Source organism: Lissotriton vulgaris, chromosome 2_1 (assembly GCF_964263255.1).
Source record: "Lissotriton vulgaris chromosome 2_1, aLisVul1.2, whole genome shotgun sequence".
Lineage (NCBI taxonomy): Eukaryota > Metazoa > Chordata > Amphibia > Caudata > Salamandridae > Lissotriton > Lissotriton vulgaris.
The window spans coordinates 1,656,605,245-1,656,630,598 of NC_141687.1; the positions used below are offsets into that span (position 1 = coordinate 1,656,605,245).

The following is a 25,354-nucleotide window of genomic DNA, read 5'->3' on the forward strand; positions in this document are numbered from 1 at the left end:
TATATATATATATATATATATATATATATATATATATATATATATATATATATATATATATATATATTCCAAATGCAAAGAACCCACAAGTGGAGGCCCACACTCAAGGTGCACACTACTTTATTTTGCAAGGCGACATGGAAAACAGCTCCGTGCACAGGACTCAATTCGCCTTTCATTCCCTATGCATTTCAGGCGTTCATCCACCCTTGTTCACAAGATGGCATCTCGAGAAGCAGCGGCGTCAAGGTGAGTGCAATTTGTGATAAAGTCCCGCCCAGTGGGCGTTTCCTCATGAGCATGATGGTACTTGCAGTTTTGAGCATTAAAACCTAAAGTAGGTGACACTGCCAATTCTCCTTCACATTGTTCATATTCCACAGTGGGTTGCCCCTGGACACTGTGAGTTGCTGCCTTGTCATGTTTCTCCCAAGCAAAATCACACAAAGATCCTTTAGTGCTGAACTCATGTCAGCGCTGGAACTGCTCTTCTGCAGTGGAGGCTCTCTGCGACCCGGGCCGGCCGCCAAAATTCCAAAAGCAAAGAACCCACAAGTGGAGGCCCACACTCAAGGTGCACACAACTTTATTTTTTTATTTTGCAAGGCGACATGGAAAACAGCTCCGTGCACAGGACTCAATTCGCCTTTCATTCCCTACGCGTTTCAGGCGTTCATCCGCCCTTGTTCACATGAAGGCATCTCGAGGAGAAGTGGCGTCAAGGTGAGTGCAATTTGTAATAAAGTCCCACCCAATGGGCGTTTCCTCACGAGCATGATGGTACTTGCAGTTTTGAGCATTAAAACCTATAGTAGGTGACACTGCCAATTTTCCTTCACATTGTTCATATACCACAGTGGGTTGCCCTTGGACACTGTGAGTTGCTGCCATGTCGTATTTCTCCCAAGCAAAATCACACAAATATCCTTTAGTGCTGAACTCGTGTCAGCGCTGGAACCGCTGTTCCGCGGTGGGGGCTCTCCGCAACCCGGGCCGGTCGCCAATATTCCAAATACAAAGAACCCACAAGTGGAGGCCCACACTCAAGGTGCACACTACTTTATTTTGCAAGGCGACTTGCATCCACGAAAAAAGGTTGCCCTCGATTGGAAAGAGCCTCATGGGTGGATACACATTCTTTTAATGAAGGTGCAGTCAGTATGATGGACAGCTTGAAACCATAAAATAAAGCCTGACGCGCGTCAGGGTTACATGCACTTCGTCCCAGTGATGTCATCAGTGATGCCACTGACCATGTCATGAGTGATGTTATATGTGATGTCATCAGCAGTGCATTTCGGGGCCATGAGTTATAGTTAGCTGAACTAACTATAACAGCAGAATTTCACTGGTTTTGTACAAGTGAAATGTCCAACTAACTATACATCCCTGAAACCTGTGTATTTTTCAGTGAATTTCTAAGGTTTTTTAAATGCTAATTTCTAACCATTCAGAAAAGGGGGTGGTGATGAACAGAGTGTCTGAATTAAGCAGACCACTCTTACCCAGTCCAAAGATCAGGGCTTGATCCATCACCGTTTTTTAGCTCACTGCACCATCCCAGCTCAGAACCTGGCTATATGCAAATTAGTCTGTCCCTGGCCCAGTGCATCATGTGAACAGGGCAGACCAAACTACCAAGCCAATTCTTATACTTGGTAGTTTAGTCTGCCCTGTTCCCATGATGCACTGGGCCAGGGACAGACTGATTTGCATATAGCCAGGTTCTGAGCTGGGATGGTGCAGTGAGATAAATAACGGTGATGGATCAAGCCCTGATCTTTGGACTGGGTAAGAGTGGTCTGCTTAATTCAGACACTCTGTTCATCACCACCCCCTTTTCTGAATCGTTTTTGGCCACTATAGGTGTGGCAGGGTATACTCAGACATGAGTCCCTTTCTCACTGCACCATCAGGATTCAAGCAAGCCGGGCCGAAGACGGCTGAAATGCCAGAAACCGGTCCCCGGTAGCTTGTCTCCTTTCTGGTGAAGAATTGGCTTGGTAGTTTAGTCTGCCCTGTTCCCATGATGCACTCGGCCAGGGACAGACTGATTTGCATATAGCCAGGTTCTGAGCTGGGATGGTGCAGTGAGATAAATAACGGTGATGGATCAAGCCCTGATCTTTGGACTGGGTAAGAGTGGTCTGCTTAATTCAGACACTCTGTTCATCACCACCCCCTTTTCTGAATTTCTAACCATAGCATGCCTGAAACCTATGGCTGTTTCAGTGAATTTCAAAGGATTTTTTTATGCTAATTTCTAACTATAACATCCCTAAAACCTATGATTTTTCCCGTGAATTTCTAAGGTTTTTTAAATGTTAATTTCTACCTATATTGTCCCTGTTAAGTCCCTTTGAATCCTGAGGGTACCTGAGGGCAACTAGCCCACCAGGTACCTCCAGTAAGCGCCAAGAGCTGCTTTGCAGAGAGGTGTTCTGAGGCCACGCCCCTTTTTACACCACGCTGCAAACGCAGCTTCAGGCATACTGTTCTTCGGAGTATGAAGTCCTGTTGTGTCCTGAGGTTCTTAGGACACAAGAGGACCTCATTGCCCCACCAGCAGTGTACCAGAAGCCGCATTTGCAGAGTGGTTTAAAAAGGGACGTGGCCCCGGACCACCTCTTTGCAACACATCTCTGTGGCGCTTTCACAAGGTACTTGGTAGGCTAGTTGGCCCCTAGGGACCCTCAGCATTGAAGGGGACTTAACCCCCCAATTTACAACGTGCCAGGGGGCGGTTTGCACACTTGTTATATCAGGCCCCACCGCCTCCCTGCACCACTGTGTAAACGCGCCCGCTGGTGCGTTGTAACCTGGAGGATTAAGTCCCCTTGAATCCTGAGGGTCATTGGGGGCCAACCAGCCCACCAGGTACCTCCAGTTTGCACCACAGAGCTATGTTGGAGAGAGGTGGTCCGAGGCCATGCCCCTTTTTACACCACTCTGCATCGCAGCTCTGTGGCGCTTACTGGAGGTAATTGGTGGGCTAGTTGGCCCCCAGGGACCCTATATATATATTTTCAACACATTTTGTTTGTGTTGGTGGTTTGCCTCTTTCACTAGAGAGCCAATGGTGAGGGCCTACTTCCAGCCTTTTGTCTATGCTGTCTCTTCCACAGAGCACTCACAATGAGCGTCTATCTCTTGCATTCTAGGGGGGCATAAAAAGAGCTTGACTTTTCTATCTTTTTGTCCATGGTAAGAGTCTTTGCCTTTTTTAAATTAGAATTAGGTAAGTATTTGCATCTCAAGAGTATCTAGTCACTCTTCTTCAAATCTAATTTCAAAATTGATATGGCTCTCATCAGTACTTCGCAACTGATAATTTTATCCCCACAATTTCAGCTATATAAATATCTATCATCCCCTCCATTATTAAAACGATGAGGATCACTAATATCATCTCATATTTATTGCTCTATATACAAATAAAATCCATACCAATTTAATTATGGTTATGGGCAAATAGACTGGAGGGGGCTCAGAGACATGAAGGGGAGCATGAAATAATGGAGATTTATGGACCCCAAGATGAGCGTCAGGAGAAGAGTGAGTGAGATTCAGTGAAATAATGGAATTTTGAGTTTTGACCAATGTTACTGGCCATACCACCAATACAAGGCTTCTTTACCATAAAGTTCTCCTAAAATGATTCCCTCAAAATTGATGCTTCACAAAAGGTTACAATTTACAAATGAGGTCCACTTTTTGCATTGGGTGACCAGGCCTATTTTAGATCCCAATCCAACCCTGTGGGTCAGGGCCTTTGTCTGTTTCATGAGTGCACTGCTTAGTTATCTTCAGCTTTAACCTCAAATTGTTTAGACAACACCATCTTGCCAAGATGATGACTTTCAGAGAAGCATAAAATAAATACTTGCTTTATCAGTACAATGAGACTGTAGATTATTGGGGTAAGTTGTGACATTGCTTCACTTCATTATTGTACACATTTGGGTTTAGGGCGGTGGGGGGATTCCCCCCCCCCTATGTGATCGGCATCCCATGTTCCACACATTCCACTTCAGAAAGTACAATGAAGAGGGGCACTGTGGCAGTATGCAAAATCATAATTCTGCTGCCATATCTATGGGAAATGCATAATGTAATTTTAGTGTACCTGAAAATGGCGAATTATTTGTCAATTCCGCCATTGGTACATTTTTTTCAATTATGAGATTTTTTTTTCTTCAAAAAGTGAATTTCTTAGGTCAACAAAATAGGTGAAAACTAAATTTTCTATTGAAAAGCCTATTTCTACAGGCTTGGTGTCTCTCAATTTACCAAAATGTTTGAAGATTTCAGTTTTAGCAAATTGATCTGCAGAACTCTGGGAAAGTTGTAAAAGCAAATTCTACAGTTTCCTATATTCCTTGCTTTGTGTGAGGATTCCTCCTCTAAGACAGGTTTTCAAATGGGAGAAAGGTGTTTGCATGGTCTGCAGATGAAAGAAAAGCTGGTGTCTACAATATGAGGTTTCAGAGTACCTAAGCATCAGCATTCCAGGTGTACCCATACTCAGTAGGCCGCCTACAGGTGTAGGATTTTCAGAGCTGAGAAATACGTGTTCCTTGTATTCAGACATATTTATCACGAGTGTGCTCCGTTGTCTATGGTGGACATCCATTTTCCTCTTCATCATACCTCCATCCATCGGAACAGAATAAGGCATGAATATGATTCCTTTAACGGTTATCCTTCATGTTTTTATGAGGCCTGAATCCATGTCAAATTTTCCAGCTTACCACAGGCCATGTAAATATTTCCAAACTTGCATGCATTGTTTGTAAACTAATCCCATGTTGATATCATGCAAATCTAGCATGGCCCCCTCCCTGGGCATTCAGCTACTTGCATGGATAGCTGTCATTGGCTACACACCTGTGTATAGAATGGCAACTCTTAGGGGGTTTGAATAAATAATTGTTTATATGGTTATAGTTACCATGTACAAACATGATTTACTGTATATGACAGACACTGAAAATTGTTCTGTGTGTTAGGTAAATAAATCAGCGGCAGCTCCTCTGCTAGCGCAGAGGAGCATCGCCCCACTGCTCTTAGCACCGAGAAAAAGGGAAAAATTAAATGATAATAGCAACCTTATTATCTTTTTATTTTTCGTTACTGCAGGGCTGGATTAGGGCGGGGCAGAGCTGGTGGCTCAGGGAGGAGGAGTGGTTGGCGCACACTTAAGTGCACATGACTGCTTGGCTGGCCGTCGTGGGCCAACAAAACATTCATGATCACTTTGCATATTCCCTACCAGGCTATAATGCACAGCCTGGTGTGGAATATGTACAGGCTCCTTGTCTCCATCTGAGAACCAATCCACGATGCCCAGACCAATCACAATGCAGCATTGCAGCGTTGTGATTGGCTCAGTGGAGCCTGTGTGCCCAGGTGTTTCCTGCAGCTTCTTCTGGACTGGGGTCAGGAAGAGAAGAGAAGCTGAGACAAGAGGAGAGGTGACGGAAAAGGTAAGTGGGTTTGTTAAAAATATTTTTCAACTCCGTCTTGCCAGCCTCGTTCCCTATAAGCCACCACGGAAATAAATTAGCACTGGTATTTCTGGGTCTATGATAGTGTTTCATGTACAAGATTGGTTCATGTCACCTTCAATCAGGCATACTGTATGCTCGTGTGCGCTCTTCATGCGCTTCAGCATTAAGCAAATAGTATGAGTCGACAAAAGGACTTTCAGTTTTGCGTTTCAATATAAATATGTGCAAACTTGGGACTAGAAGTCCAATTGTAGAGTTAAATATTATTTTTGCTTTTATAGCAACATGTACTGTACAATATAAAGAGGGTTTAAAGATTCGAAACAGGTCCTATAGTAAGTATCCTTAACCCTCTTTTCTTGTCCACACCCATCCACTGCAGTAATTCTTGCTTCTAAGGATAATTTCTAGGGGCCCACAGAACTAACTTAAGACAAAATCCTAAACGTACTATCATTTTGGTATTCACAGAAGGCACTTACTCATTTCGGTTTTCACAGAAGTTAGGAGTCCTAACTTTAGGACTCCTAAATGCCGTCTGTGAATACCGAAAGTCTTAAAGTTAGGGTTTTTCTCCGTTTAGGAGTCCTAAAGTTAGGAGTACTAACTTTACTACTCCTGAACGGAGAAAAATCCCAACTTTAGGATCTTCGGTATTCACAGGAGGCATTTAGGAGTCCTAAAGTTAGGACTCCTAACTTTTGTGAATACTTAAATGAGTAAGTGCCTTCTGTGAATACCAAAATGGTAGTAAGTTTAGGATTTTGTCTTAAGTTAGTTCTGTAAATTGGGCCGTATACCATCTCAAGTCAGTGGATTATTTGTATATGATTTAACTATGCCCGTAGTCAGATCCCATATCCCGAGTCAAATATGGCAGCCACCAGGTAAAATCGTCAATGAGTCCAACTCTTTTCACTTAGGACAATGTGTATGGGCACCACGTATACAAAGCTCTTACCATTCATGATGAATGTGTCCTTGTGTAACGTAACTGGTGCTCGTGTAAAGCGCTCCAATACCTTCGGGTCGAGTTTGCGCTATATAATCTGCTAAAAAATAATAAAATCTCTGAACTTTGTAGCCAAAAAGGTGCACACAGTGTTCCAGTCAAACTCGACGCCTTTACCTGACTTATCCATGGCCATCGTCAGCTTTCCCAGGCCTAGACAGATCCAATCTCATACAATTAATCGGAGTGGCGACAGTTCCTTAGCTGGAAGGTAGTTGATTGCTTGCCTCGCTGTCATTAGCATCTGGGCAATGTGCCTTCTGGTTCCTCAGTGCCGTGGGAAGCACTGAGTAATGCCTAATACATCTCCGGGGCAAAAAAATTAAATATATTTAAGTTGCCCAAGCACTTCGCACATTATTTATTTATTTGCTTTTGTTAGGAATTTTATATAGAGGTATGCAAAATGTGCGTAATTTGGATATGCACAATTATGCGAAATTTCAGAAATATGCAAAACTAGCATTTGGCGTTTTAGATGTGAGGATGCATTGTGTACTAAAAAGCAGCACAAAAAATAAAAGCACTGCAGGCAGCAGCCACTTGCGTCCAGGTCGTTCATGTTGTTCCTCAGCAATCATGCAAATGTGTTGCCATGAACGGGGTGCAATTACACAATGTGATATTTTTGTGTAATTTCTGGAATTTTGCACATCAACCATAACACTAAGGGGCATATTTGTGAGGAAGTGGTGGAGAGCGGCGTTAGCCACCTTGGCTTAACACCGCCCTCCGCCACTTCCAATATGCAAGGCGGCACCGTATTTACAAGGATACGGCTCATAGCAGCATTTCCCCCTTCACTGGTGCTAATTTTACCTACCTAGGCCAACACAGGCACCCTTGCACCATAGTGTAAGGGTGCCTGCATTGTAGGGGAGGATTGTTTATGTGCAGGAAGATGTTCCTTCCTTCACATAAATATTCTGAAATGGCATTTTGAAACTTCTATGTGTGCTGCTTAATGCAGCACACATAGAAGTAGCAAAACTTCATTTTTTTATTAACCCCTTCTGTGCGGGGCTGTTTCCCCCGCTGTGCTAGTGGTTGAGGGGACGCGTACAGCGCCCCCATGTTCATGACGAGGTCAGCTCGTCTAGGCTACGGCGCTCTGGTGCTCATGACGAGCTGAGCTCGTCATGGCCACACCCGTTCCAATGGAACGCTCAGCACAGCAGGGGAATCAGCCCAGCATGCGAGCGTTCCACGGAACGGGCGAGGTCATGACGCGTCATGAGCACCGGAGCGCCGTAGCTCATGACGAGCTGACCTCGTCATGAGCACTCAAAGGGTTAAAGGTGACCCTTCCTGCACATAAACAATCAATGGACGTTTGCTGTTTCTATGTGTGCTGCACAACGCAACACACATAGAAACAGCAAAAACGAGGAGAAATGAAACATTTCCTCTCAATTGCCTTGTTTAAGACCAGGTGTTTAAGACCAGGTTTTCACTGGTCTTAATTTCGGCACTGCCTAGTATTTACGCCGCCCTTGTATATATGGGGCAGCGTCAAAATCAGTGAGTGTTGTGGTGGAACGCCAATAGCAAAACCCATCGCCCACCCCTTTCATGCTAAGTATAGGGTGAAAGGAGGCCTTATTCACAAGGCGGTGTTAAGCCACGTTAAGTGGCTAAAGGCCACCTTGTGAATAAGGAGAAACCCCTATCGCCACTACGTCAGAAAAAGTGACGTTGTAGTAGCGATAGGGGCTTGTAAATATGCCCCTAAGTTAGGCAAGACCACACTGGTGTAACAGAAGTTTTGCCTGGACCAAGTTTTACAGTGCACTGTAAGTTAAGTTTCAGTTCCATCTCCGGGCAAAGAGGTAGTAGAACTGCCTAACAGCAGGGCTGTCATATAGTGGAAGAATGAGCCTAATCGAGTAGGGTCACCTAAGTGGCTTCTCCACCACACCACCGCCAGCACAAGTGGCCTCTCTCTATACCACTTGTGAAATCTAGGGGATGTTTAATACCAAAGTGATAACAGCTTGTTAACCCACCTGCCTTCCTGTCACTAACTTGGCAGTCTTGTGTGTTCTGAATATTGTGCCCTCCCAGTGTTTCAAACACATGGACCTAGCTGAACACACAAACAAAATCACCTCTGAGCCATTCCAGAAAAAAAGTGTACACCTACAAGCCCCAGCCCGCATAGTGCTGGTGACTGAACAAACCAAAACTGGCTGAAAGTCACACTAGTGATATAGGTCTAGCTGACAGCTATATGCCAATTTAGAAGTGGGAGGCTTTACATGTTTAGGTCTCAGTGGCGGCTGCTACGGAATGGGGGTGGTGATGCGGGATGGGGGAGGTTAAAAAAAATATATAAAGTTTACTTACCTGATTACAGCAGCTTCTCCTTCATCCTTTTCTATTCCTGGCTCCCCTAAGCCAATCGCAACGCTGCTGTCACCAGCATGGCAGCAGAGCCGTAATTGGTCTGAGCGGCTTGTTTGGCCACTTAGACAATGCCTGGGAGCCTTGCAGCTGTTCTTAACCCAGCTGTGCAACACAGCCAGGTGGAGAAATGGTAAGTGTGCATGACTGTTTGGGCAGACCAAAACGGACAGCCAAATTGTCATGCGCACTTATGGTCACCAACCACTCCTCCTACCTGTGACCCCAGCCCTGCCCTAACCTGGCCTGTAGCCCATATGAAAAACGAATTGATAACAATATTGTGCTAATACCATTTTAGTTTTCTTTTTTCCACTGCTCTGAGGGCAGTGGGGCGACGGTCTCTGCCTTAGCGGAGGAGCTGCTGTTGTCTGTTCTTGATGTTGCGCTTCATTGTGAGAGGGCACACTGAACGATCCAACTGATTGCGCATGGGCATAACCAGCTAAGCCTATGTGGTGAATGTTGAATGAGGCCAAAGTGCTTTTTTGAATAAAGAGGTGTTCTTGGCAGAGAATGAAGGCACAGGAGGTGCTAGAGGTCAGCTCCCCTCTCCGACTCACACATCCCTTTCTTCCTGTGACAGGCCAACTAATGAATATATAAAGTAATTGAGCTCCCCATTGCATTTAAACAGACAGTTCCAAAAATCACCTTATAATATTGTAATGCAGAATAAGAAGATACCAATACTGTGAAGCTCCCAAAGCTAAGTAGAGCACTTTTCCATTCAACTTCAGACCTTACATCTTAATACTCAGCTGCAGGCTTCCTATTGTCTGAAGTGTAGAAGAGTATGTGAGTGGCAAGACAATTAGAGTCCTAGGCGCCCTGCAGTGTTGGTGGTGGTGTCATTGGGATACACTGCAATGTGGTAGTTTAGTGCCCCTACATTATATAGTGGTGGGTTAATGTCTACAGGGTCGGTTCAGTGTTGTAGTTTGTGTGCCTAAGACACATTGCAGTGTAGTAGTTTAGTGGCCCACATTGTATAGGGGTGGGTTTATGTCTATAGGGTGCAGTGCAATGTTGTGGTTGATATGCCTGAATTGCAGTGCCCTGGTTTGGTGGTGGGGGGGGTGAATGTCCACAGGGTGCAGTGCTAAAAGTGGGCTAATGTCCTAAGGATGTTATAAAGTGCTCTCTGGGTTAGGTACAATGGATTCCAAACCCTAGCATGCAGTGCAGTGTGGTTGGTTACTGTTCACAGCATAGAGTGGCGTATAAGATACCTAAGAGCTTTGGTGTAGTCGTCCATGTCATACGATGTGGCACAGTGTGGTGATTTAGTGCATGTAGGATGTAATGCGGTGCATTGGGTTGGTTTCTTGGTGTGACGTGCACTACCAAGTGTGAGCATCCTTCCTGTGCAGTCTGGGGTTTATTGTCTTTAGAGTGCAGTTCAATCAGATGATTTAGCGCTCCCAGGCAGTAATGTGCTGTAGTGGGTTAGTGTCCCTCTGAAGCAATGCAGCATGGTGTCCACAGGATGCAGCTAAGTATGGTTGGTTAGTTTTCCTAGGATGCAGTTCCGTGTGCTTGGCTAGTTTCCTTAGGATTGACCCACGTTTGGCTGACTACTTTCCCTTGAACACAGGACAGAGGGATTCAATGGTGCTCCTTGAATAAAGACAGACGGTGGTGTACCACACTATTCAAAGACCTCTAATGTACATATTTCAGCTACAACAAAATGCAGAAAAGGTGTGTTCAGTCTGAGCACGTGTGCAAGTCAAGAATAAACATGCCTCAAATCTTCAGGGGAAAAAAGGTTCTCTTTCAGCAATATGCATATGCATTTGCATGAAGCTCAATTTTGGTGATGTATTGCTCTACCGTCAAGAGCTAAATCTCCCTTTGGCCAGATGTAAAGGGACAATATATTAATTTCATGCCTTTGTTGAGAATTTATGTTGCTTCACATTCATTATGTGTTTTTCACCTGTGGTTGGGTTATAGCCACCAAATGGCCATGTGTCATGTTTAACAAATTCAGCCAGCTCTAGCTTTTTTGCCAATATCACTTATATTCTGGGATTCCCCTTAATAGGTATGTGCTGAAAATGGGGAACAGCGTTTACAACGCAGACAGAACTATGCAGTGCATTACAATGCAGGCACTACAACGAATGTCTCGTTACCAAGCGTTCCATTACAACACAATTTGTATATGATTTGCTTTAGGGAACGTATTGTTGGATTTTATATCCAACACCTTCCCTACTGCTGCACTGACTGGAGTTAGAATAGTAAAATATTCTATTCCAAAGGCCGGCACTTCCCTAAGGCAAGTCATTGTAACCACTTGCATTGTAATTAACCATGGGCGAATTTTGCGGATTCGCGGTCCGCAAATTTGCGTGACATCGGCAAAAAAATCCATGAGTTTGTGTGAACATCAGCGAACTTGCGTATCTGTGACCACGTGTGTCTGTAACTTTGCCACCGCGCCCATAGGCGCCGAGGTCCCTCGAGTGAGCTGTCCATCATAGTGAGGAAAGGGCGCAAAGACGTTGCATACCCTAGTGTGTGTGGGGCGGGCCAAACGGGCGGGGATTCCATGCGAGTTCACATGCCTTGTTTATAAAGGGTCAGAGACCGATCAGAGCAGCAGATGAGAAGAAACAGCCTCCTGGTCACAGGAAGAACACAGGGATTGCGCTCGAGAAACTCGTGGATGCAAATACCTCCATCAAGGATTACATTTAATTGTAGGCGGTAGATATGGGGGGGAAGCACACCTGCCTAGTCTCGACCCTGCTCACTAGTTGTTTGGGCTGATTATAATGCGTGACTGAATATGAGCTTCAACTCGGGCACCTGCTTTATTTATCATTCTAGACTGTAAGTGCTTCCTGTTGAGGTTTAATTTTTGTGACAGGAGCATCGTGCCAGAATGAATCCTGCCTGCATTATCCACAAAGTTGCTGAAAAAAAAAAATCCGCCCGCGAGCAAATTTGCTAATTTTCGGCAATCTCGCGAGATTCGTGGATCGCGAAATTGCCGAAAATTCGCAAATTTCACGAGCGGAAAGGATTTTGCGCCCATACTTAATTGTAATTGAACGAGTGGTTTTCGACAAAAAACAACCTATTGACATTGTATTATATATGATTCTAATTTTGTCATTTTGTCGTTTTTTAATTGCATTGTGTCATTGATTTTCCTAAACGTCTAAAACCAACAATAAAATAAGTATTTTTGCAATAAGCTGTAGCCAATTGTCCTTATATATTATATATTGTTGTATGTCTTAAAACATTAGTTGCCTAGGTTGTTTTTTGTCGAAAGCCTTGTTTTCCCTGACCTAGGAACCATCGTATCCACACTTTCAGGGGGTCCTTGTTAAATACACGTCATAGAACGAGTGGTAACAACGCATTTGTTGTATTGCCCTACGTTGTAATCACATGCATTGTAAAAGCATGCGTGAATACTCCAGAAATTCGCTGAAAACACTATGTGAAGTTGCCACACATGACATGGGGACACTTAGCAGCTACTGATCACTATTTACATAACGGGGAACAATCAAGAAAATATATTTTGCCTTCCCTGCTGCTTACTCACCCACCTCACATCTTGCATGGTAATTTATATTGTGGGCTTTTCATCACAGCCCTACAAGGCCAGCAAAGCCAGCTCTGTTCATATGCCGGATAATTGGGTTCATGAACAGGATTAAAAAACAGGCAGCTGAAATAATAGGCACTCTCCCAGGAGCCTTTCTTGGCGTGTGGCACGTGTAGCATTTCAGCCGTCAGCATCTGCACACATCTTTGGAAATAAGAATAGCTTACACGTTTGAAGGGAAGTGGACTTGTTGATGGAGAGCTGAGTGTTAGATTTCTCAGACCTGTCAACTCACACCGTGCCACAATGTGTCAAATGATATCAAATCACTTCACATGGCAACCTGGTGAAGGACCAATGAGACACAAGGACAGGAAGGCGAGCTTGAAACCCCTGAACTTAGGGGATTCCAACCTTCTCTGTACTGAGAGCTACTTAGGTAGCTCTCAGTACATTAATTCAAGCAAGCAAAAGCTTTATAATTTAATAAGCTAAGCTGCACACAGGTGAGCTACTCAGAGGTAGCTGGAGAGCTCACGAGCTACAGGTTGGAGACCCAGAAGTAAGCTTGTCTTTGGAGTATCTGAACAGACGATGTCCATTACTGGTTTTAGATACACCACAGGGCATTAGAGGTGGCTTCAGCACGCCTCTGCTTATTTTGGGGTGGGGGAGATGCCCCCTCCTCTCACAGGAAGACATTTTTTTTAAGATGGCAGGATTGATTTCTCCATATTAATGTGGGACTGTTAATTTAGAGGGAAGAATATAGGCACCAGGGTTACCAGTCATTTTCCATCCCGGCCAGGTGGGAGGGCAAAGGTCGCCCTTCAGGCGGGCTCACAACCTGGGTGGCATCCCACCTAGGCTGTGAGGCTTCACGTTTACCGGTGCCATCTGATGATATCCTTGTGGTTCTACTGTCCTGGCCGAATCAAGCGAAACTTGCCCTGATAAACATCTACTCCAGGCCAGTGGGAGTTGCTAGGGAATCGCCCACCATAGATGAACTTTCAGATTACTTAGCTGAAATACCAAGAGATCTACCCTATGTAGTGGGAGGGGATCTAAACTCCCATTTTGAGCCGCTGCCCGGCCTCCTAGAGGGTTTTCCAATGGAAGAAGAGGTCAGGTGGTCAGTACCTTCGGTAGAAGCTCCTCCCCCGAAGGCATGGACTCCCGTAGCATTGCAGATCACAGCTCTCACCCTAAAATTTGGAATTAGAGCCTGTAATGGGCGCATTAATTCTGACGTACCTAGCAGAACCACCTATAACAGAGTGGGAAGAGAATCTCGCTTGGATTATGTCTTGGTTCAGATAGCGAACTGGCGAGCTATTCAGGATTTTAGGGTTACGGAAAGACTAGACAGCGATCACAATGCCCTTGAACTTGATTTCATTCACCCCGGCCTTCAAACCTCTATAACACCTGGGGAGGAGAACAAACCTGAACTTCTACTGGGTAACAACAGGAGAAGAATCAGGTGGGAAAAACTGGCCTCGAGCCAAGAGAAACTCCCGAGGCTTTATGCAGGGCTAATCCCTATTTTGGAAACTGTGGGAGATCTAGCCACTGGGGTGGGCAATAAAGATTCACATGACAAATTATACCAGGCCCACGAGGACCTTATAAAGGGTGCGGCCCCCAACCTCTTTAGTAATGTACAGAACCCAAGGAGGGGGCAGCAACACAAATCCTCATGGTATAATGCAGCCTGCAGAAAGGTAAAGGGAGAACTTCTTAGAAGCATCAAGGAGGGTCTAGGTGGAGAGAAGCTAAGAGAAAGCAGACGGGCATACAAAAAACTAATCGCCCACGCTAAAACTGAATGGGAGGAGAACCAATGGGAGGAGCTTACTAATTCCCTCGCAACAAGAGATCACCGAATGTTCTGGAGAGTAGTAAACGGGGGGTCGGGGAATCTCCACTCGGCAATTGAGCCTAACATCGCAGCAGGGGTGTGGCAGGCACACTTTCAATCCCTTTATAGCTCTGAGCTGGGAGAAACCACGAATGACACCGGTATTGGTTGGGCTGATCATGAGGGGGATCCAATAACAGTGGGGGAGGTTAAGGCTGCAATAGCAGGACTTACATCGGGAAAGGCGCCAGGATTGGATGGCCTACCTGGGGACCTGTTTAAGCAGGAGCCCGACGTCTGGGCCCCCTACCTTGCCGTTCTGTTTAATGGAGATCTGAGCGGCATGGAAATCCCGAGTACTTGGCTGGGGGCGGAGGTGGTTCCCATATTCAAAAAAGGGCTCGCCCCTCCTCCTAGCCAACTACAGACCAATCAGTTTAATTGATGTGTCACAGAAGCTGTTCGGTAGGATACTGTTGAACCGGCTCCAGGACTGGGCAGAAGAGATGGGTGTCCTTAGTCCGTACCAGGCGGGCTTCAGGAAGGGAGTCTCTACAGTGGACCAGGTCTTTCGATTGAATATCATCTATTGGAGGGCAGCGATATTCGAAGGCGGCAGCTTATACACAATATTTGTGGATCTGAGGGCCGCCTTCGACCTGGTGCCCAGAGGGAAACTTTGGAGTGTTCTGGCCGAGATGGGTGTCCCCCCGGATATCCTGATAATCTTACAGAGATTGCACCATAACAACTATGCTCGAGTGAGGTACGGGAAATTTGGAGCACTGACGGACAGATTCCCCGTTGACAGGGGGGTTAGACAGGGTTGTGTGTTGGCACCGACCCTGTTCTGCCTCTTTGTCAACGGGGTAATCGCCCACCTAAATGCCACTGAATATACTGACGCCCCAAAGCTGAACGGCAGCAGGGTGCCTGCAATCATGTTTGCAGACGACACCCTGCTGCTGTCCAAAACCCCTATGGGGATACAGAGGATCCTCGACTCATTTGTGGCCTTTTGCACTGATAGGGGCTTAGAAATCAATGCGGCTAAAACCAAGTTCATGGTCCTGAACCCAAGTCAAAAATTGCGTCTGAATCCATTATTGGGAGCGTCTACGGCTATAGAGAGTCTCCACCTTTGAATATCTTGGTGTAACCCTCAACGAAACCATGTCCTGGGGACCACATCAGACTAGGGCCAACCTCAAACTGGTACAGATTACAGGGGGTATCGCTCGGATGATGAAAGGCTCCACATACCGTCCGCTGGGGCCGCTCATCCAGATCTACAAGGCACAGGCCAGGGGTGCCACCATGTATGGGGCCGAATTGTGGGGCCATACATCTTCCCGCAGTCTGTCTTCAACTGAGAACAACTTTATCAGACAGATAGTTGCACTTCCGCCCAGCACCCCGCTCCTTCCCCTGAGGCTGGATCTGGGTCTGAGACCAATAGCTGACAAACTAGGTCTCAGACCCATAGTCTTCTGGCGAAGGCTATGGAGTAGCGAAGAACTCTCTGCCTATAGGGCGGAACTGAGGGAGCTTTTGACCCATCCCAAAGCGTTACAGATCCCCTGGATAAAATATATACAAAAATCCTGTGCGAGACTGGGGTTTCCTGACCTTTGGTCCGATCCTGCTAATGCCTCATTAAATATCTCACGGAGAGCTTTGGCCAATGTCTACCACGAACAGAAACTAGCCATGGCCTTGGATTGCCAGGGTGAGGGGTCACTAACATCTGTATTTGCGCAAAGCAAGGACTCATACAGGCTGGAGAGGGTTTTGGACGCCATGTCCCCCGTGCTGGCCAGGAAGCTGTTTCTCCAATGGAGATATGGCACATTGCCTCTGCGATCCTTTACCAGCTCCTAGTCAACACCGCCCTCCACCAAGCAGTGCCCGGCATGCGCTGGTGCTGAGGAAAGTGATTTACATGTGGTCCTGTTTTGCCCAACTTACAAGGCAGCGAGGAAATATTGGCTTCTTCCACTTATCAGAAACCTTGGTTGTAGGGAGTATCTCCCGATGTACAGAATCCTAAAAACCGATGTTTCAAGCCCAATCGTGTTTGCACTAGCAAAATTTCTTACCAATGTCTGGCACACTCGCACCCGTATTCTGAAGTCGCAGGCTCCCACCCAATTTTAAGTCTACAATTTTACATGCAATTCTATTAGTATGTAATTCCTAGAATGGAAAGATTTTACATTGTATAAGCATGTATTGATTGATTATTTTGGATGATTTTATAATGGTTGTATATGTTTTTATTGTATATCTTTGATGGTCATATGGCCGAAATAAAGATTGATAAATAAAAATAAAAAAATTAGAGTTTCTGTAATGCTTCTTAATTCTGCCTAGAGCACCTTTTTGTGCATCGCCTCTTTGGAGGATTTAACATAAAATATATAACCTGTTTGTGGCCCTTTGCCTTGGGTCCCATTGAAGGCTACTTTATAGCTGGACTGTTAACACTTTCAAATGAGAAAGTCTGGGCTGAATGCCTAAATATAGGTATCAAATATTACCTGACAGATATATTGTGTGGTAAATGTTATTTTATTAACTCCAATGGGGTATATAATGATGAGCGATATTCAGGACAATATTTATGTCAGAAAATATTTTTGGGTACAATATACTGGCACCATACCAAAATCGAATGATGTGTGTAGCACACACCAGGAAGAAAAACATCTCTTAGCTTGTTATTTTTGCAAATAAAAGTACTGCATGAACAGTTGGGTCTTCTTTGGTGGCTCTAGTGTTAACCTCAACCAACTGGTTGGAATGTCCCAATGAAGAATGTATCAAAACTCTGAACCAGTCATTCCATTTAAGCTCAGCAGTCTTCTTATCTACTGTCTCCCAGCATAAATCTGAAAACATATATATTTAAATGTGTTTCTTCAGTCCCTGGGGTTTTCTGGTGCTGGAAATTCTTTCAACACTGTGTAATCAATTTCTTAAATTTCCACGAGGATTCGTTTTTTTATTTTTTATTTCAGTCTTTTTAGTCATTTATACTGTGTTTTTATTTTAGTATTCATTTTTATGGGCATGTAAAGCAAACCAGAAAACTACATATTACATAAACATACGTGTCACAGTAACCTACCCCGCGTCCCACCCATTGTGCTCTACCTTAACAACCACATTGGACAAGGCATTGGTTATTCATGATGGCCATCAAGGGGAGCTAGCGAGAACACAGGCACAAGCATGTAGCACCACAGGTTCAGCTGCTCCAAATATAGCTTTCCCCGTCTGTCCCCCTACCATTCCATGTCTAGTAATCAGTCAACGTATTCCCCTGCATCATTTATGCACAACCCTGAAATGTTTTCCAGGCGTAGCATTCAGCGGTGTGATTTGCTCAGCAAGCAGAGTTACCCAAGCCGGTAAATCCTCCGCTAACTTATTGTCTCTCCGAGATTTCCGCATGCTGGGAGATCTATGCGAATGGGCGCAGTAGCCAGACGCACAAATCTGGTGCATAGGGTGTGCACCACATTACCATCTCCCAGGCACAACACACCTACCCGATCACGTACGGGGCCGAGTCTGAGACTCCAGCACACAACATCTGGAGCTCTGTCATGGGACCCCCCTTTATATGCACCCCTTAGCAGCTGTTGCTCCCAGTTGTCCCCTTCATTGAACCAGTGCACTGCCAGCTGCAACTAGGTAGCTCGGTAGTATCACTCCTAACATGGTAGGTTTATACTGTGTTTTTACACTTGGCTAGGTTTTATAATGATATTGAGGTAGAATGTTTACAATGATCTCCAACGTAGGGTTTTCACTTTAAAAGAAAACTAAAAGTTACAGTTCCGTCCAATACAGCAGATTTAAAATTAAAATATTTAACTATATACATATTGTTTAAAGGATTATCTTTCTTTCTCCAGATATACAAAAATGAAGACAGCGACAAATATCTACATTTTTAACCTGGCTCTCGCAGATGCCCTCGCCACCAGCACTCTACCGTTCCAGAGTGCCAAGTATCTGATGGAGACCTGGCCTTTTGGGGAGCTGCTCTGTAAGGTGGTTCTATCCATTGACTACTACAACATGTTCACAAGCATATTTACCCTCACTATGATGAGCGTGGACCGCTATGTGGCCGTCTGCCACCCAGTGCGGGCATTGGACTTTCGCACTCCAGCCAAAGCCAAGCTGATCAACGTCTGCATCTGGATCCTGTCATCGATCATCGGGGTGCCCATTATGGTGATGGCGGTTACCAAAACGGACAAAGGTAGGTGTTGAGGTTTACACCGTCCTGCTTAATACAGTACCTTAATTATATGTTCATGGTATTTAGATGTGAACTCTTTGGGGCCGATTCACAGAACTAATCTGAGATAAAATCCTAAACTTACTACTTTTGGTATTCACAAAGGCATTTAGTAGTAGTAAAGTTAGGACTCCTAACTTTACTACTACTAAACTGAGACAAAATCGTAACTTTACGACTTTCGGTATTCACAAAAGGCATTTAGTAGTAGTAAATCTACGAGTCCTAACTTTACTACTACTAAATACCTTTTGTGTATACCGAAAGGCGTAAAGTTAGGATTTTGTCTCAGTTTAGTAGTAGTAAAGTTAGGAGTCCTAACTTTACTACTACAAAATGCCTTCTGTGACTACCAAAAGTACTGAGTTTAGGATTTTATCTCTGATTAGTTTTGTGAATCGGCCCCTTGAATAGTAAATACATTCTTGACCACATCAACTTACCTTCTTCACACTCGTATGCTAGTTGATATTCTGGCTAGAGTATTTTTGCTTTCACATTATGTTCTCATCTAAAGCCCTTTATGGAGCCCATAAAACTCTAATATACACCATAACAACTGCTAGAGACAGCTTGTCATGTTCTAATATATGATTTCAGATACCAGAGCCAGAACACTTAAAAGAAATTCTGCTCTCACTTCCAGGAGAAAGCAGCTATTTAACCTAACCAAAATGGAATCTAAAATCAAGACTTCAAAAACTTTCCATTCACGTCTCTCTTCAGCCATACACACCTCCAATCATGCATTGTTGAGTTGGACAAAGCACTCTGAAAGCACATGAGCCGTAGATACATGCTACACAAATACTATGCAACAATATAGTATACTAAAGGGCTGACGTAGAGTTTGAAGGATTAGATACTCCTTCACAAATGTGGAGAAAGTTCCATTTTCGATTTTATAAGTGCATTCTAGTCTATGGCACTTGTTATACGGCAGACTCGATATCTGTCATGTTTTGATATTGTATTCCGTCCACCACAATCTAAATACAGCCCTAATATTGGTTACCTCTCTAGAAGGAGTTCAAAATCACATTCTGATCTAATTGTACACTAATGTGTTGACCACGTCTCCCAAGCAGCTCATCTTAACCTACACCGGGTCTGGTGGCTCAGTGGACTAAGGTTTCACTGCAGGGGCCTGTGTTGACCTCATGGTCACAGGCTCAAATCCTGGTGGGTCCACTCAGCCTTTCATCCATCTGAGGTTGATAAAATGAGTACCATTGAGTTGGGTAACAAGAAACATCTGTTATTCAGCGCCAAGATACCTCCGGGTGAACGTGTGCTTTACAAACACACATGTTATGCTACACGACTATCCTAGAACATCAAAACTGTCACACAGCTTTATAAAGGATAAAATAGCATCACACATTGACGCTATTTTTCAGCCACTGCAAAATCTTCCTAACACAGCCCATTGTTGCCACTAGAGGGCTTTTATCATACAAAATAATCCTTTTTCAACCACTAGAGGGAGTTCATTACAAATATAGCTTATTTTCCAGACAGCAAAGGGAAATCCTCCCCAGCTGATATCTATCCAAGCCACAGTTAATACCTGTCCAAGCCACAGCAAGAAACACATAAAATAATTTTATAATTTTACAGTAATGAGAGAGACAGAGAGGAGCTGGAAAGTACATCGAACACATGGATCTTTCTATTCCACAAAAAAAAGATGCCACAAATCTCTGAATCCTTTAGCAGGAACTAGAGAGAGCTCATTATTTGCTGGTATCTTACTTCATGTTTACAAGGGAAAAATTGGCTCCCTCTGACGTATTGCTATGCCTACAATTATTAGATTTAAAAACTGTGAGTTACCTCTTGTCCAAATATCTTTCACTAGAATATCATTGTCATTAAAGGTATATATTTACCCCTTGACACAACAGACAAGCGCTAAAGTACCCCCTGCTCTACATCTAAAGGATAATGCAAGTCACCAAGGGCCATATGTATGAACACATTTTCCCATAGACACAGAATGGGTAAAACCCTTTGATACATCTGGCCACAAAGCATTCCATAACCATATAGAGGAAAAAGCTATATAAGATTATGGAACAGCTGGGGCCTGTGCAGGTAAGAGCGCTGGGGTGATGGGGCCGGGTGGGGGGGGGGGGGGGTGCATGGGATTTGACAGACGATGACGAGGGAACATTATTTATTTAATGTTCCCTCGTGGTCGTCTGTCGAACGCCCCTCAACCCGGCCCACCGTTCTTACCTGCACGGGCCGCTCCTGCCAAGATGACTGGGAATATCCTTATCTTGTAACACAATACTTTATCTCATATAACACATGGCCCCATCATCACCTTAACCACGTAAAACCTTGGTGCATAGCTCTTTCATATGAAAATGTCAACATAATGGCAAACATGAAGAGTGAAAATAAAACCTCTAGAAAAAAATTAAACATATCAAAAACCTGTTAGATATTTGCTGCAAACAGATATTAGAAACAGTTCAATATAAGTCAGCTAAAAAAAAATATCTGCCGTAGCTTTGAATGTGTAGAAAGATGCAGAAAGATTCTAGCTTTCCTCTATCTAAGGAGTGAAAAAAAAATATTATCTCTCTGTTTGTGTTTGCAAGCTATTAAAATAGAGCATAAAGAACGAAAAGCAATGTTCTGTTGTTGATGCTTTAAACAGCTGCTTCAATGATGCTGTATGACCCACCTGACCCACCTTTCACCTTGGCTTCTGGCTCTGGTAGTAGGCATTGTGGTATCAGAACTCAACCGTAATAACTTATATAATAGTCGAGTTCTGACGTCTTTTCTTTAAAATCAGAGACTAGGTGTGTCACAACTATCTGATTGTAATGAAATTAGAGTGCCATTTATACAGTGATTACAGAATCCTGTGTGTTATAAAAGCCGATTAATGAGGCTCATTTTCCAGAGATGCCTAATGTTGTCACCAAACAATAGACTAGGCCAGTTACTCCAAGACATGCTTTTCAAGTCTCCAAGGACTCCATAATACTGTGCTATTGGAAACAGTGAGCCCACTCTTCATGCTTAATAGGCATATGAAGAATGTTATCAGGAAGATGGTATTCACCTGTGTATTGTTTCTCTTCTTACAGCTGGCACCATTTACTGTACCCTGCAGTTCCCAGGCCCCGAAGGTTACTGGGACACCGTCACCAAGATCTGTGTCTTCATCTTTGCTTTCCTGGTTCCTGTCCTGGTGATCACCATCTGCTACGGTCTCATGATCCTCCGACTGAAGAGTGTCCGTCTGCTCTCTGGCTCCAAAGAGAAAGACCGCAATATGAGAAGGATCACCCGCATGGTCTTGGTAGTGGTAGCAGCCTTCATCATCTGCTGGACACCCATCCACATCTTCGTCATAGTCTGGACCATGGTGGACATCGACAAGAAGAACCCCTTCGTGATTGCCAGTTGGCACTTTTGCATTGCCCTTGGCTACACCAACAGCAGCCTCAATCCTGTCCTGTACGCCTTCCTGGATGAGAACTTCAAACGCTGCTTCCGTGACTTCTGCCTGCCCTTCCGTGCCAGGATGGAGCAGAGTAGCTTCACACGTGCCAAAAACGCCACCCGGGAGCGTGTGTCTACCTGCGCTCCGTCAGGGGTTATGAACAAGCCGGTATGACTAGACATGGACAACCGCCGACGCGGCTCCCGCAGCAGGAGAGAAGAGCTGCAATCAGAGGTGACTCAAATCTCGACAACGGAATTCTAGCATTTGGAGCTGGGGCTGCAGGGAAAGTGAAGGAACCTAAGCTGCTGCCACATGCCTCAGAACTGGTGGGACAAAGAACAGAGTTGGGGCGCTCAAGTGTTCAGCCAAGTTATTAACTGCAACCCAACTCTAAAAGCAGCCCTGTGCCTCAACACTGGGGGTTCAACTGGGGCCCTCAGCACCCACAGTCCCAGCTCTTGCACCCCAGAGAGGATGAGTGAAAGATAGGACGTGACTAAAAACCATAGTTGTCCAATGAGAGATGTATCTCTCGAAATAGCTAGAAGAACACGGGATTTTAAAATGTATGGATAATTTATGTGTTATATATTTAAGGTTCATTTTTATTTAAATAATAAAACAGAATGGCCTTATTCTGAGAGCCAGAAAAAAAATGTACTGGCAAACTGCCTGAACTGCTGGGACTGTTGACTTTTACCTCCAAAGTATGCGTGATGGAAATAGGAGACAAGCTAAAGAAAGCGACTCTTCCGTGACGCATGAGACTTATTTTTGTTACTAATGGGATCTGCTTCTGCCATTGTTGCTCTTTGAGGAAATACAAAATAGCAAAGTTTCCAGGTTTGTTTTGCTTTGTCCCATCAGAACTGCATTGATGTTACTGCAAGCTGAGGACCACCAACAAGACATACTGGACACCCATCGTGCCAGAGTTGGAAAATGCAATTCTGTCCTTGGCACCAAGCAATTTTAAAAAATCGTAAGTTTGAGAAGATAAGGTGTCCTATATCTCAGATCTTCGTGCCGGCTTTAGAATTGTGACTTCCATTCTCAAACCCGGCACAATTTTTCCACCAGAGTAGAAACATCTCCTCCGTGTGCTGCACTGAAGTGAAGGCCTCCATTACTGAAGGAAGTGGGGCAGGCTCTTTACCAAAACAATCAGGATTTTTGTACATTTTCCATCCCAAATCTTTGATGACTCTAAGATGTAAAGGGAAGACTAAGGCCTTCCCATCCCTCACCTCCTCGCCCCTTCCATCATTGTCACACCAGATGTTTTAAGTATGGACATCAAGCGTTAGCCACTGTGACTCAAGGCTTGGAGTGGAAGTGGCCGTGTTAGTCCATCAGTAGAAATGACTTTCCAGGACCTATCCTGCCTTTTATGTTTGATGGTCTTGTTCCTTTCCCAGGAGCTGCAGACACCTCTTGGATTGTACCATTATTCGTAATATGCTGTGCTTCTGGTTACCCCTTGCCTTACCCATCGATGTAAATGTAGCTGCCCTTTCACCTCCATAATGCAACAAACCCAGGCACTGTTGCAGAACAATTCAAAACATTAAGAACCTTGTGGCTGTTTCATAAATATTTGTTTATCTTGATTATGCCCGATCCAAGACTAAGTCTCAGTGTTTCTTAAGTTTACGTTAGATTTGTCAGTAAAACCACACAAAAGGATGAAAACTTTTTAGAAGAATCAAATTCGACTCTAGTTCAGCTCTTGGAAGGTTTGAATGACACTGCAAGAGTGCCTATCGTTCAACACTTCGAGGGGTGAGTTACTCAGCACTCAAACCACTCAAAACCTATCCATATTACAGCAATCTCCATATCCCCTCCTAAAACAAAATATGAAAGAAAACATAAAATAATATAGATTGAGCTGACAGATTAGATGCATCAGACTACACTGGGCCCCACAGGTGTTTTTTTCATATTCTATACACAGACCGTTACTCCACACCAGGAGATAAAGCCTACTCTCCATTCCCTCTCCGAAAGAAGCACTTAAATTCGACATCACTATAGTCAACTCAATAATTCGACGCTACAAGGCGCATAAAAATGTTAGCCAATATCTTAAGAAGAAATACCACCTTTGCATACGAGTCTAATGGAGTGCCTCAGAATTTTCAGGTAAAACAGGAACAACAAAAGGGGTCTCTCTGCGTTCAAAATGAACTTAGTTGTTTCATGGAAGTCTGAGGTTCTAGTTTACAAATAGTGGCTTAAAAATACTGCACATCAACTGCACATAATGCATACATACGTATGGTCTACAGAATCCTCCTAGTGCTTATCACAAAGACTGATGCCATCAGAGACCAACCAATTGGCCGTTCTAGATCATATGGGCAAAACACCCAGAAATAGCCAGTCATACACGTCACCAACCTTGACTAGGCGCAAACCCAAACTCATGGACTATGTCAGATTGAAACAGTTTCTCAAGGAATGCTACAACACAGGTCGAAGTCTCACCACCAATATTCTGGAGAGCAAGGCTCCCTTAATCCCAAACTGGGCTGGCCTAGTTAATACCTCTGGCTATTCCCAAAGAAGCAACAGCTTGAGGGCCTCTCTTATTCCAGCTGAGGTGTTCCCTCCCAAAGCGGTGTCCAAAATGCCAGAAACTCCAGAGTGCAACAGTGCTTTTTCTGGACTTAGACAGTCTTTCTGCCCATACCAGATGGACAGTCCTTTCAGCTCATATGACCCTGGAACATAGTCCAGTTCCAAGTAGATTACGGAAACCCTGGACCTGCTTAAGGAAGGTGTCCTCCCCCTTCAGGGGAGTCTACACAGAATGGATTACTTTGACCAACACCCCGTTGACCCTTGGTAAAAAATACCATTGTTAAAAACGTGAAAGTCATTCCACATTTTTGGAAGTTTAGGGCTTTTGGAGCATGTGATTTACACAATTCAGAAAAGGAAATTTGCTACCTAGGTGATGCGGCATGCAGAATTCACCCGATATGCGTTTTTCAATTCTGAGAGAAAATTTGAAGGATGGTTATCCCACATGATCAGTGCAGATCCAGCCCCAGAGGATGAATGGAGGGGTTCAATGAGACATAGAAGGGGGTCGCCTATTATCTGCTAGTTTAAGAACACCTCTGATGCTCCAAATCTAGAAACCAGAATTTGAACGTAATGTTAATATACAAAAATCTTACGATTTGTGTGTCATAT

General features: G+C 44.3%; 1 protein-coding gene across 1 annotated transcript in view; it reads left to right on the forward strand.

Moving 5' to 3' along the window:
* The window catches only part of OPRD1 (opioid receptor delta 1), a 175,823-nt gene extending 151,996 nt beyond the window's left edge, over positions 1–23,827 (forward strand). Inside the window, exons 2-3 of the mRNA XM_086958901.1 lie at positions 18,287–18,639; positions 21,789–23,827. Coding sequence (XP_086815027.1) covers positions 18,287–18,639; positions 21,789–22,321 — 886 coding nt within the window. The 3' untranslated portion in view covers positions 22,322–23,827. The remainder of the gene's footprint in view (positions 1–18,286; positions 18,640–21,788) is intronic.
* Positions 23,828–25,354: the final 1,527 nt, after the last annotated feature.